Source organism: Lagenorhynchus albirostris, chromosome 6, assembly GCF_949774975.1.
Source record: "Lagenorhynchus albirostris chromosome 6, mLagAlb1.1, whole genome shotgun sequence".
In the NCBI taxonomy this organism is placed as follows: Eukaryota; Metazoa; Chordata; class Mammalia; order Artiodactyla; family Delphinidae; genus Lagenorhynchus; species Lagenorhynchus albirostris.
The window spans coordinates 982,693-995,082 of record NC_083100.1 but is presented as its reverse complement, the minus strand read 5'-3'; the positions used below and the strand labels follow the sequence as shown (position 1 = coordinate 995,082).

General features: G+C 65.8%; 1 protein-coding gene across 3 annotated transcripts in view; it reads left to right on the top strand.

The window, feature by feature from the left end:
• The window catches only part of GPR35 (G protein-coupled receptor 35), a 36,949-nt gene extending 28,886 nt beyond the window's left edge, over positions 1-8,063 (top strand). For 2 of the 3 annotated variants that reach the window (XM_060151658.1, XM_060151657.1), the window contains exon 2: positions 6,784-8,063. In XM_060151658.1, coding sequence (XP_060007641.1) covers positions 6,794-7,711 — 918 coding nt within the window. In that variant the 5' untranslated portion in view covers positions 6,784-6,793 and the 3' untranslated portion in view covers positions 7,712-8,063. Of the gene's footprint in view, positions 1-4,655; positions 5,348-6,783 lie in introns of those variants that run through there. The other variant, XM_060151656.1, reaches the window with a different exon arrangement.
• Positions 8,064-12,390: the final 4,327 nt, after the last annotated feature.

Below are 12,390 nucleotides of genomic sequence, written 5' to 3'. Positions count from 1 at the left end.
CTCCGCCTCCGGGGGGCACGTCCCTCGAAGGGAGGCTCACCTAGATAGGGTGGGTAGTGATGCCTATCTCCCAGCTGCAGCTGTTGCCAGCAGCCTTTTTCTCTCAAACCCCAAACGTTCGGAGGGGTGGGGGGCCGGGAGGAGGGGCAGGAGAGACCCTCCTTCAGATATGCGCCTGGACCGCCACCACCCACGGGCCTGCCACGTGGGCTCCCTAGCACGTGCAAAGCCGGAGAGGAGGGTGCTGGGACGAGGCGCGGGGGGCTCCACGGTGGGCGCCAGCAGTGGGGTCCTTCCCGGCCCTTCTCTGAGGAGGGTCCTTTATGGTGTTGAGACCAGCCGGCAGTGAGAATGGGCCAGGCCTCTCGGAGCCCCGGGGATCTAGTGGGACTTGAGGAAAGGACCCGGCCCTCCCCTGAGCAGCCCCAGCTCCCTCCACTGGGAGGGAGCTGGCCGAAGGGCCAGTAGACGGAGGGGCCGTGGGGCAGGGAGGTGGGGAGAGATGCTCCATCCCACTCCAGGCCGACAGGGTTCTGAGCCTGCGGCCACTCCCGTTTACAGCGCGCCCGCTATGGGCCAAGAATCTGCTTGTTCCTTGGCGCTGGCCACCCGGTTGGATTCTCCGGTTGGGGGCCCTGCTGACCGGTGAACGGGATTTGTTGAGGCCCTACTATGCGCAAGAGTGGGTGGGGTCCCAGAACAAGGACACAGTAGACATTCAGGGGAAGCCCTGTGGAGGACGCCAGGCAGGGTGGGGGGCTAGGGAGGGGCCGGGGGAGGAGGCTGGGGAGGCTGGGGGTCGGGGGACGGGCAGAGAGCAGGCAAGGCAGGGGAGGAGCCCACGGCGGGACCCTCAGGCCTGGGTCTGGAGGGTGGAGCCCGGGCCCTCCTCAGGGGCCTCTGGGCAGGGTCTCTGCAGGCTTAGGAGGCCTGGGCCAGCCACTCCCCTTCTCGGGCCTCAGTTTCTGCCTGTGGAGATGGGCAGGGCTGGGGTCGGAGCTCTCGCAGCCCCTGGCAGTCTGTGCAGAGAGAGGTGCTGAGGCCAGGTGCTGTGGGACCCAAGCGGAGGGCTGCGTAGCCCGGAGGTGGGCTCTGCAGGGGGCGGGAGTAGCCCTTTGAGCAGGGTGTCCCAGCCCTGAGCTCAGAGTGGGGAGAAGAGAACGCCCCGGGAGGGCCTGGCGGAGCGGGGGAGGAGAACACTCTAGACCAGGGGAAGGGATGGTCTGGAAAGAAGGCCCCTGAGGAGGTGGGTGTGACGAGGTGCAGCTGGTGGAGGGGAGGGACGAGCCTGCGGCTGGAGCAGAGCTGCAGGAAGCCCCCATGTGTCCGCGGTCACCCCGTCAGCGTCAGCGTGGGTGTAGTGCGTGCGAGGGTGCAGGGCCTTCCTGCCAGCGTGCCGGGGTGGCGTGCGGGCAGCGACCGCAGCCACGGGGCTCAGCCCTGGGAAAGGCTCAACGCCATCCAGAGAGGCCAGAGACGATGGGAGAGAGGGTGCCCCCGCGCCGCCTGGTGGTCTGGACTCGCTAGCTCGGGCCGTCTCCAGAGCGAGTGCTGTCTTAGCAAGCACACCGCTCCTCTGGAGGTGTTGGCACCGGCGGCCTCTAGCACCCCACTTCCTCTCCCAGAAACTCCCCCAGGCAGCCCTGGGGTGGGGCTGGTGCAGGTGGTGGGGAGCCATGCCACCCCGACGCTGCTGTCATCAGCCTGCCCACCGCCTGCCGGCTTGAAGGAGGCGCACAGTCAGGGGGACCGGCTCACCTCAGCCCTGCTTCCCCACCACCCCCATCAGGTAGCACCTGCATAGCCTTTGGCAGCTCAGCCAGGCTGAGCTCAGCCAGGCTCAGCAGGCCAGCACCCCTGGGACCGGGGTCTCAGACCGGAGTGAGGGCTGGGATGGGGTCTCAGACCGGAGTGAGGGCTGGGATGGGGTCTCAGACCGGAGTGAGGGCTGGGATGGGGTCTCAGACCGGAGTGAGGGCTGGGATGGGGTCTCAGACCGGAGTGAGGGCTGGGATGGGGTCTCAGACCGGAGTGAGGGCTGGGATGGGGTCTCAGACCGGAGTGAGGGCTGGGATGGGGTCTCAGACCGGAGTGAGGGCTGGGATGGGGTCTCAGACCGGAGTGAGGGCTGGGATGGGGTCTCAGACCGGAGTGAGGGCTGGGATGGGGTCTCAGACCGGAGTGAGGGCTGGGATGGGGTCTCAGACCGGAGTGAGGGCTGGGATGGGGTCTCAGACCGGAGTGAGGGCTGGGATGGGGTCTCAGACCGGAGTGAGGGCTGGGATGGGGTCTCAGACCGGAGTGAGGGCTGGGATGGGGTCTCAGACCGGAGTGAGGGCTGGGATGGGGTCTCAGACCGGAGTGAGGGCTGGGATGGGGTCTCAGACCGGAGTGAGGGCTGGGATGGGGTCTCAGACCGGAGTGAGGGCTGGGATGGGGTCTCAGACCGGAGTGAGGGCTGGGATGGGGTCTCAGACCGGAGTGAGGGCTGGGATGGGGTCTCAGACCGGAGTGAGGGCTGGGATGGGGTCTCAGACCGGAGTGAGGGCTGGGATGGGGTCTCAGACCGGAGTGAGGGCTGGGATGGGGTCTCAGACCGGAGTGAGGGCTGGGATGGGGTCTCAGACCGGAGTGAGGGCTGGGATGGGGTCTCAGACCGGAGTGAGGGCTGGGATGGGGTCTCAGACCGGAGTGAGGGCTGGGATGGGGTCTCAGACCGGAGTGAGGGCTGGGATGGGGTCTCAGACCGGAATGAGGGCTGGGATGGGGTCTCAGCAGGTGAGGGCTGGGATGGGGTCTCAGACCGGAATGAGGGCTGGGATGGGGTCTCAGACCGGAATGAGGGCTGGGATGGGGTCTCAGACCGGAATGAGGGCTGGGATGGGGTCTCAGACCGGAATGAGGGCTGGGATGGGGTCTCAGACCGGAATGAGGGCTGGGATGGGGTCTCAGACCGGAATGAGGGCTGGGATGGGGTCTCAGCAGGTGAGGGCTGGGATGGGGTCTCAGACCGGAATGAGGGCTGGGATGGGGTCTCAGACCGGAATGAGGGCTGGGATGGGGTCTCAGACCGGAATGAGGGCTGGGATGGGGTCTCAGACCGGAATGAGGGCTGGGATGGGGTCTCAGACCGGAATGAGGGCTGGGATGGGGTCTCAGACCGGAATGAGGGCTGGGATGGGGTCTCAGACCGGAATGAGAGCTGGGATGGGGTCTCAGCAGGTGAGGGCTGGGATGGGGTCTCAGACCGGAATGAGGGCTGGGATGGGGTCTCAGCAGGTGAGGGCTGGGATGGGGTCTCAGACCGGAATGAGGGCTGGGATGGGGTCTCAGACCGGAATGAGGGCTGGGATGGGGTCTCAGACCGGAATGAGGGCTGGGATGGGGTCTCAGACCGGAATGAGGGCTGGGATGGGGTCTCAGCAGGTGGGAGCTGGGATAGGGTTTTGAACCTCAGCAGAGTGTCCTGATGGAGATCTGCGGGAGGTGATGGTCTAGAAAGGGGGCATGAGCGTGGACAGCAGTGCAGAGGAACTTAGGGTGTCTCCCAGGTCCTGGACTCCCACCTCATTCAAGTCTCTGAAATGTATCCGTGGGTTGAGACAAGCATCTGAAGCTGGAGGAGGAGGCATCTGAGTGGGGTTTTCCTAGCACAGTGAGCGCTGCTTTGTGAAACTTGTCCTGGATCCTGGGCTATTTCTAAAGTGGGGTCACAGCTCCAGAGGTCGCTATGGTGCCCAGGCAACGGGGGTCTGTGCCCACTCTCTGCCCCAGATCCCATTCAGGGAGTCTGCGGGGTTCCTTGGGGGGCCAGCAGGGAGGGCTGGCGGGAGGCTGCGCTGTGCTCGGACCTCCCAAACATGACCAGACTTATCTCCAGGTGACAGCAAACGTATTTCAGCGCATAATCAGAGGGTGGCTTCCTACGTCTTGCAGGGGAAGCCGACTGATCTCACTGTCACCCCTGGAGCAGGAAGCGACACCTCTGAGGTCCTCCTACCCCTCGGGCCAGCCTCCCCCAGCAGGAACTGGCAGAGGGCCCCTGACAGCCAAGCACCCTGAGCACCGGCCGTGCTGCAAGGGGCCGTAGCCGCCACAGGGCAATGGTGCACAGTGTCTGTTGGAGGTGACAGGTCTGTACATCCAAGCAGGAGGCCAGCTGGGGCCCCTGTTCTCCACAGAGGGCCCCACGCCCTCGCCTGGCACAGGCAGGGACCTCAACTGGTTGCCATGCCTTCTGGGGACCCCATGCTATTTGAGCTGGACCTTGAGACTTGACTCCCCAAACTTTTTTCACCCTAAAGGACAGAGATGAGGCACCACGAGCAAGGCATTTCCTCAGGGTCTCGTGTGCACCTTGAGACGCTTGCAAAGTTGGTGTCCTTCTCCCTGACAGTTAGTTTGTTTTATTATAAAAGGGAAAATTGAAAGACTGCAGTTAGATTTTTTAACTTTCCTGCGCAAAATATTGGGCCACGCTGAGGCTACACTGAAAGTTATACGCCCCGGGGTGTGTGGACCGGGGCCCAGACCCTAGGCAGCCGTCTGCGTGGAGGGCATCAAGGGAGGGGACAGGCCTGCCTCCTCTTCTCCCGCCCAGGCGGTGCCCTGGGCTGCGGGTGATCCAGAAGAGACAGCAGCCACCCACTGGTGCGGCACCACTGGCCCGAGTAGTGAGGGGCAGGCCCTGGACCCAGTTCGGGTGGGGAGAGGCACGGAGGACCCCCTGTGGCAGCTGGGCCTGCAGAATCAGGGGACATTCCCAGTAGGCTCCGCGGGCTCTGGGCTGGGGGTGCCACACGCAGCTGGCTTGGCTGCGGCCAGCAGGGCAGGCGGACGGGAAGGGAGGATCCCAGCAGTTGTTCCAGTGGGTTCCGGGGTCTGAGGAGGCTGCCTGCGTGGGTCTGGGCGTCACAGAACCTGTGCAGAGTGTCACTCAGAACAGGGCGAGAACAAGCAGAACCCCGCGAAAACGAGGAGAGAGGCTCCTCAGGGGCTGTAGAGATTTCATACACGGTGAAAGGGCCCATGAAAATGTAATTTCTGGCAAATGTGCCGTTGATAATTCAGCAGAGGTGGAATGGGGGTAACTGGTGGAAGACTTCTGCTCTGGCTACAGTCTGATCTCCTGCCTCCCTAGCGGCCTGTGGCCTGGAGGCTCCCAGGGGGCCGTGGCTGAGGAAGTGGGCGCCCGCGTGCCGGACACCAGTGAACCTGACACTGCAGCCACGGGCTCCAGGACTCTTCCCTGCCTGTGTGGGGAGGGGGCCGGCGGAGCAGAACACACCGACCTGGCTGCAGGCCCTCCCCTGAGTGGACTGAACCCCCTTCCCTACCTCACCTAAAGGTCAGCGAGCCCCCAACAGGGCCTGTGCCCATGGGGGAAGGAAGGCCACTCCCGTCCCACCCCTCCAGGCCCTTCCAGCCAGAGAAACAAAGGTGGGGGGATGGGAGGGGGTCTGGTGGGCGTGCGCCGCTCACGCATGCGTGCTCCGTGGTCCCGCACGTTTGACACCAGCACCCCTGGGTGCTGCCCGGCTCAGGGTGAAGCCAGAGCCTGACCTTTGCACCATCTGCCCCGGCCCCGAATGTCAGAGCGCTGACCCCGCCCACCTCCACCCCGGTGAGCTGATCCCGGCAGCCCCGGGCTGTGTCACGGAGCCTGTCCAGGGGAGCGAGAGGCACGGAGGGTGAGGCCACGTGCGTGCTTCTGATGACAGGGTGTACGACGCCCAGGGCCACCCTAAGGCCGGCTCTGAGCCACGGGTCTGCACCCAGAGGAGCAGGGCTGCCCTCATGGCCCTGGCTGTAGGGAGCTCAAGGGGACTCCTGACCCCAGGGTGGCCTCAGGCCAATCTAAGTGGGACCTCAGGGCAGAGAGCTGGGGAGGGTCTCGGAGGGAGGGAGGGAGGGAGGGAGGCTGGCGCCTGGGGTGGCCCCAGCCACTGTGCCCTCAGGAAGAGGATAAAGCACTGGTAGGAGGGAGGGAGGGAGGGAGGAGGGGGGAGGGGGGAGGGAGGGAGGAGGGAGGAGCGGGGAGGGAAGGAGGGGGGAGGGAGGGAGGAGGGAGGAGCGGGGAGGGAAGGAGGGGGGAGGGAGGGAGGAGGGAGACGGAGTTCTGGAGTTTTCTGGAGAGCTGGTTGACTGAGCCACAGACCCTGCTGTCCTGAACCTCGGCAGCCAGGAAAGGCCAGGCGGGGCAGGTGCCGGCCCACCGAGGTGCAGGTGTGGATCAGACGCGGGCACCACCTGCAGCTGGGTTTGCCGAGCGGGTGGAGGGGGCAGTAGGCGGCCCTGGGCTTTGTCCTCAGCCTGTCTTGGAGTCGCCTCTGAGCGTCCCCCCACCCTGTGAGAATGGTACTGGGTCTGGGGCGAGGCTGGCCCCCCTGGCCCCCCCATCCCAAGAGCTGGCAGAGTTGGGGTGGCTGGGACTGGAGGTGGACGGTGGGCTCCCGATTTCCTCTCTGCCCAGCGGCAGGCAGGTCCCTGCAGACGGGGCTCGGGAGAGGGGAGGGGAGCTGGGTCCAGCCCTGGGTCTGCTCACCGTGCACCTTGGGCCCGCGGGCCTCTGAAGGCCTTGGTTTCCCCACCCATCCAGCAGGTGGGGGTGGCCTGGAGGGTGCCTCAGAGCTCCTTTTGATTTCTTCTTTGGGAAGGTGAACTGGGGGCTCCTGACTGCGGGGTGGGCGCTCACCGCCTGCATCCCTGGCCGGAGGTGGGTGGGCCCGGGCTCCCCTCCCGGCCTGCGGCCTGCGCGCCTCACACCCTGCTCCCCTCCTGCAGCCCCAGGACCATGAACAACAGTACCTGCGGCTCCAGGGAGCTCCCCGGGCCCCAGGCGGTCAAGTACATCTTATTCATCTACACGGGCGGGCTCCTGGTGCTGGGTCTGCTGCTCAACAGCCTGGCACTGTGGGTGCTGTGCTGCCGCCTGCTGCGCTGGACGGAGACCCGCGTCTACATGGCCAACCTGGCCGTGGCTGACCTCTGCCTGCTCTGCGCCCTGCCCTTCTTTCTGCACTTCCTGAAGAGCAGCACAGACTCGCCACTCTGCCAGCTGTCCCAGGGCATCTACCTGGCCAACAGGTACATGAGCATCAGCCTGGTCATGGCCATCGCCGTGGACCGCTACGTGGCCGTGCGGCACCCACTGCGAGCCCGCGGGCTCCGCTCCCCACGCCAGGCCGTGGCCGTGTGCGCCGTGCTCTGGGTGCTGGTACTGGGCTCCCTGGTGCTTCGCTGGTTCCTGAATATGCAGGACGGCAGCTTCTGCTTCTCCAGCCGCTCCAGGCAGAAATCCTACACCGTGGTCTTCTCACTGCTGGGCTTCTACCTGCCGCTGGCCGTGCTGGTCTTCTGCTCTCTGCAGGTGGTGACCGCCCTGGCCCAGAGGACAGCCGCCGACGCAGTCCAGGCGGAAGCCACCCGGAAGGCCTCCCGCATGGTCCTGGCAAACCTGGCCGTGTTCGTGGTCTGCTTCCTGCCCTTCCACGTGGTGCTGACTCTGCGCGCGGCCATGGGCCTGCGCACCTGTGCCATCGGTCTTGCCCTCCAGATCACTAGCAGACTCTCGGACGCCAACTGCTGTCTGGACGCCATCTGCTACTACTTCATGGCCAAGGAGTTCCAGGAAGCATCTGCGCTGACCGCCCTCCGCACCAGAGCCAAGGCCCACAAAAGCCAGGACTCTCTGTGTGTGACCTTGGCCTAGGAGGTGGGCCACGGGCTCCTGGGCGGTGCTGCCGAGGCGGGGACTCGTGAGCAGCGACGAGGAGCTCCGGGGTCGGGCTGGGGGCGCTCTCACGAGGCACAGGTGGGCAGAACAGCCCAGGCACGGAGCGTGGGGAGGAGACACCCCTAGCCCTGGGGCCGAAGAGGGGCAGGGAAGATGGCAGGAGGATGAGGCCTGAGCGAGGCCAACGCCAGGGGCCCTGGGTGGGGCTGCACCCGGAGCCTGGTACCTCTGGGGTGCCGGGGGGTGGGGCCTCCTGGGTGCTGCGAAGCTCTGATGGCTAGCTTTCTGCTGCTGCCCCACAGGGGCCGGAATAAAGCTCTCGACCAAGGCTCTGTGTGTGCCACCCACACTCACATGGCGGGAGGTGGGGGCCTGGGGGCATCTTCCCAGGTAACTTTCTAGAGCTTTCCCCGTGGGGGCTCTCCTCGGGCCCTGCCACCTGCTTCCCACCCCTGCCCACACTCCACATCCGTCTGGCAGTTCCTGGAGGGGCCACGCTGGCCGCCCTGGAGGGCTGGCTCTCATCTGCCTTGCCGGGCCCAGGCCCGGGCCGTGCCGAGTGTAGGCAGCTGGTCCTGAGCTCCCAGGCCAAGTGTAAGGAGGGGCGGAGGGGACGGTTGACGTCTGTGTCTGGCAGGTGACACGAGCGAGCATCTGTAAGGGCCAGAGGTGGGAGGAGCCCCACGTGCCTCAGCCCGGGGCGTGAGGAGGCCCTGGAGACAGAGACAGTCTCTGGAATAGAGAAAAAGTGAGAGATGGGAGAGAATGAGAGACAGACGAGGAGAAGGCAAGAGGCAATGGGGGTGGGAAGTGTGGAGGAAAGAAGCAGGGGGACAGAAAGCAACGGGAGGAGAGTGATAGGGAGAGCAGGAGAGAAGGCCCGGCCAGAGACGAGAGTGAGGAAGACGTTGAGCAGAGCGAGAAGGGGCATCCGAGGAAGGTGAGGAGGGAGCACGAGGGCAGAGCCGGAGACGAGGGACTAACAGACAGACAGACAACAGGTCAGCCTGGTCTCCCCGAGGCGCCAGGCCCTCACGCCCTCCTGCAGACCGGGAGCCCCAACAGCTGGCCTGGGAGCCCTTCTGGTCCCTCAGAGGGTCCCCGAGAGCGGGTGGGGGTCCTGGATTCTTGAAGAAGGGCCAGGGGCCAGCTCTGCCTGCCACAGGAGTCTGGGGACCCCACGCCTAGGGCCGCAGGAGGATGGAACTTACAAGGGGCCACGTGGCCTGGGCAGACAGGGTAACCGGGCGGAGGTGCGGACCGGCAAAGGTGCTGGGCTGAGCAGAAGCCTTGGGTGGAGAGGCCCAGAAAGGACCCCCCACAGAGCCCCCTGCCTGGAAGGACGCCACAGTCCATGCCCAGGCACAAGGCCAGGGGCTGGGGCCCCTCGTCCCACGGGGCAGGGTAGGGGAGGTGGCGGGTCCACAGGCTGGAGGGGGCCTTGGTGGAACCCCCTGAGGTTAGGGGAGCGGCACCCTGACCCAGCTTGTTCGGGAGCCCTGGGGCTGGCACTGGAAGTCGGCGGGAGAGAGGGAGAGAAAGATGGAGGGGCTGCGGGAGGGGGAAGAGAAAGGCGGCGGCATCTCCCTCCCTGGCCCAGGTGAAGCTCAGCCCAGCCGGGGCAGTGCTGGCCCCTGACCCGCTGAAGCTCCCTCCATCTCCCCCGCCCGCTCCAGGCCGTTGGCCTTGGTGCCTGTGGCCGCTGCCCCCAGGAACGACTCCAATGGCTGCAGTACGGGCAGGAGTGTCCTGTCCAGGTGGTGACCAGTGTCTCCATCTGCCTCCTCACGGCGCTGGGTCTGCCCTCAGCGGCCCGGCACACTGTGTGTTCTGCCACTGTCGGCGTAGGTTGACAGAGACCTGCATCACCTGGTCAACCAGGTGGTGGTGACCGCCCGCTGCTGCTGAGCTGGACGGATCCTGCCCCCAGGGCCGGGAGGCCGCCCGTGCGAGGTCCTGCAGTGTCTCCTAGGTCAACACGTACAGGAGCAGGTGCGTCATTTCAGCGCGGGCTGAGGGGAAGCTCCGGGGGACCCTGCTATGCCCAGATCGTCATGGATCTCAGGATGTGTCCACTCCACTGGGGCCAGAGGGCCTGGCTTAAATGACTGGATCAGCACAAACACCTGCACTGAGAAGCCCAGGAGGGCGACCGTCCTGAGGACTCGTGCTAGAGCCCGGAACCCCCAAACCGGGGCGGGGCAGTAGCGGTGGGTTCCCCTGAACCTCAGGTGGCCAGGTGACTGGAAGAAGGATCGGGAGGCCCAGGCCCCTCGTGGGCCTCCCCAGCCACACAGGGAGATTTGTTCATGCAGAATGAGGGCGGACAGGCCGCAGGCAGGGCAGTCCCAGGCCAGAGCTGCTTTCCTGCCTGGCCACCAGCCTCAACCTGAGGGAGACAGACTTCTTGGCACTGAAACAAAGCAGCAGGGCCCTGCACCTGCAGGGTGGTCAGCGTGGCCTGCTGGTAAACCCCCGTCTGCCCATGCAGGTGCCTCACCCATGGCCTGGCCCCGGGGTCTTCCGCTGCCAGGAGGTCCAGGCTCACCTGGAGGCCCCGGCCACGCTGCCCGCCAGCAGCAGTTCACCTGCCCCCTCCCGCACTTGCTCTGGTGAGGTGGTGAGTACCTCTGGCCCCTGGGCACACTGCTCTGGGCCCAGGCCCAGAGACGCTTCAATGGCCCATCAGCAGGCTCCTCAGAGAGGCCGTTTATGTGGCCAAGGCTGGTGGCGGCATCAGTGCCCTTGGCCGCTGCTCCAGTGCCGAGGACGTCAAGAGCAGCCGTCCTGTCCTTGGATCAAGTGCGGAGCTTCTCGGGGCGCCAAGAGCACGGCCACAGCCCCTGCCCCCGTCTCCTCTCGGGGCTGCCTGCTGGCCAGAGTGGCAGCTGGCCGGCAGAAGGAGGTGTGGCCCTGGCCCGGCATCGCCCCCTCTGGAAACTGCAGGGCATGAAGTCCGCCCCACGGGGTCCAATCCTGACCACCGGTGGGTGGGGAGGGGGTTCCTGAAGGGGGCACCGCCATGTCATCGTGAAGAGGCAGCGCCTTGGAAGACAACCCTGAGCTGCGAGTGACCCCCGGAGGGCCAGACCCGAGTTGACTTATTCATCAGCAAGTGGAGATAAAACCAGCCCCGTGACAGGCACTGGACCCCAAAACGTGCACCCCGGAGCCTCAAGGGCTGCGTTCTGAGGCCTCGCATGGAGGGAGTGGGGAGGAGAGAAGCTGGGAAGTGGGCCAGATAGGATCATGGGGCCTTGCAGGGGGATGCGGGATCCACGGGTGCCGGGTGCTCTGAAGGTGGGGGAGGGTTTGCGTCAGAGGAGCCGGAGGCGCTCTTCGTGCGGGCCTCTCCTCGTGCTGCGCTGGGGCGTCCAAGGGAGGGCTGGCCAGGGCCAGGGTGGCAAGGGCAGAGGTTGGCCAGGATGAGGGCTCCGACCGTGATGAGGGGCAACACGGGACTCAGTGGGACACGCTAGAGGGGCGTGGCTAAGGAGGAAGAAAGGGGGCCCCCAGGAGTCGCGGTGTCCTGGTTCCAGTGCGGAGGGGTGTGAGGGCCGGAGGAAGCAGGCAGCAGGCAGAGGCAGCGGAGTGACCCTCCGTAACCAGGAGGGTGCTCTCTGGAGAACAGCGGGGCGGGGTTGCCCAAGGGTCACGCTAAGTTCTGTCTCTTCTCAAGGACACCCCGGACCCCACCCCCACCCCTGCAGAACCCCCACCGGTTCTGTAGTCTTTGCGCCTCACACACTGGACTGGAGGCCAGAATCGCTGTCCTTGACGATGCTCAACTTGCTGGTCCCAGCCCTGCGCCGCGCACGGGGCAGGGACAGGCTGGACAGGACAGCTCTGGCGGGCGGGGGCGGAGCTTCGGCGATGGGGGCGGGGCCAGGCCACCGGAGCCGCCCACGTCCCCGCCGCTCCAGGTTCCGCCCCTCGGCGCCAGGCCCGGCCCGTGCCCAGGGCCCCGCCCCTTAGCGCCCCGCCCCGCCCCCTCCCCTCCTTTTCTAGGAGGTTCCGCGCCCCGTGGGGCTGGGGCCCTCTGGTGCAACCCCTCTTCCGTCCTCTAAGACTGTTCAGGCTCCAGGAAAAGAGCTGGGGGGCGGCTCCCGGCGCTGGTGGGGAGGGGGAGGAGGGCCGGGGCTTTGACTTCCCCCTCACCTGCCTCTCACTACGCAGCTGTGTCCAGCTCTGCTTAAGGTTTTAAGTTAATTTACGAAGGGAATGTGAATTCTGCACTGCGACTGAGATCGACAGGGTGAGGATAGCATGCTCAACAGAGACCCAGCGGGGCACACAGGCAGCTCGGGTCATGGGTCTGTCCTGCCTGCCACTGTCCCTCAGCCCTAACTCCTTCCTGTAGGACTGTCCCAGTCTGCCGGGCGGTGGGGCGCTGCAGCGGAACACCACAGGCTGGGTGGTCTGTAAGCGGAGCCCCGACATCAGTGCCCACTTGGTCCGGGTGCCGGCGTGGCCGGGTTCTGGTGGGGCAGGCTCCTGGTTCCCAGACCACCGTCTTCTGCTGGGTCCTCACATGGTGGAAGGGATGCGGGAGCTCCCCGGCATCTCTTTCATAAGGGCTCTAATCCTGTCCCCGAGGGCTCCACTGACATGACCTAATCAACTCCCGAAGGTCCCACCCAGTACCATCCCACCCG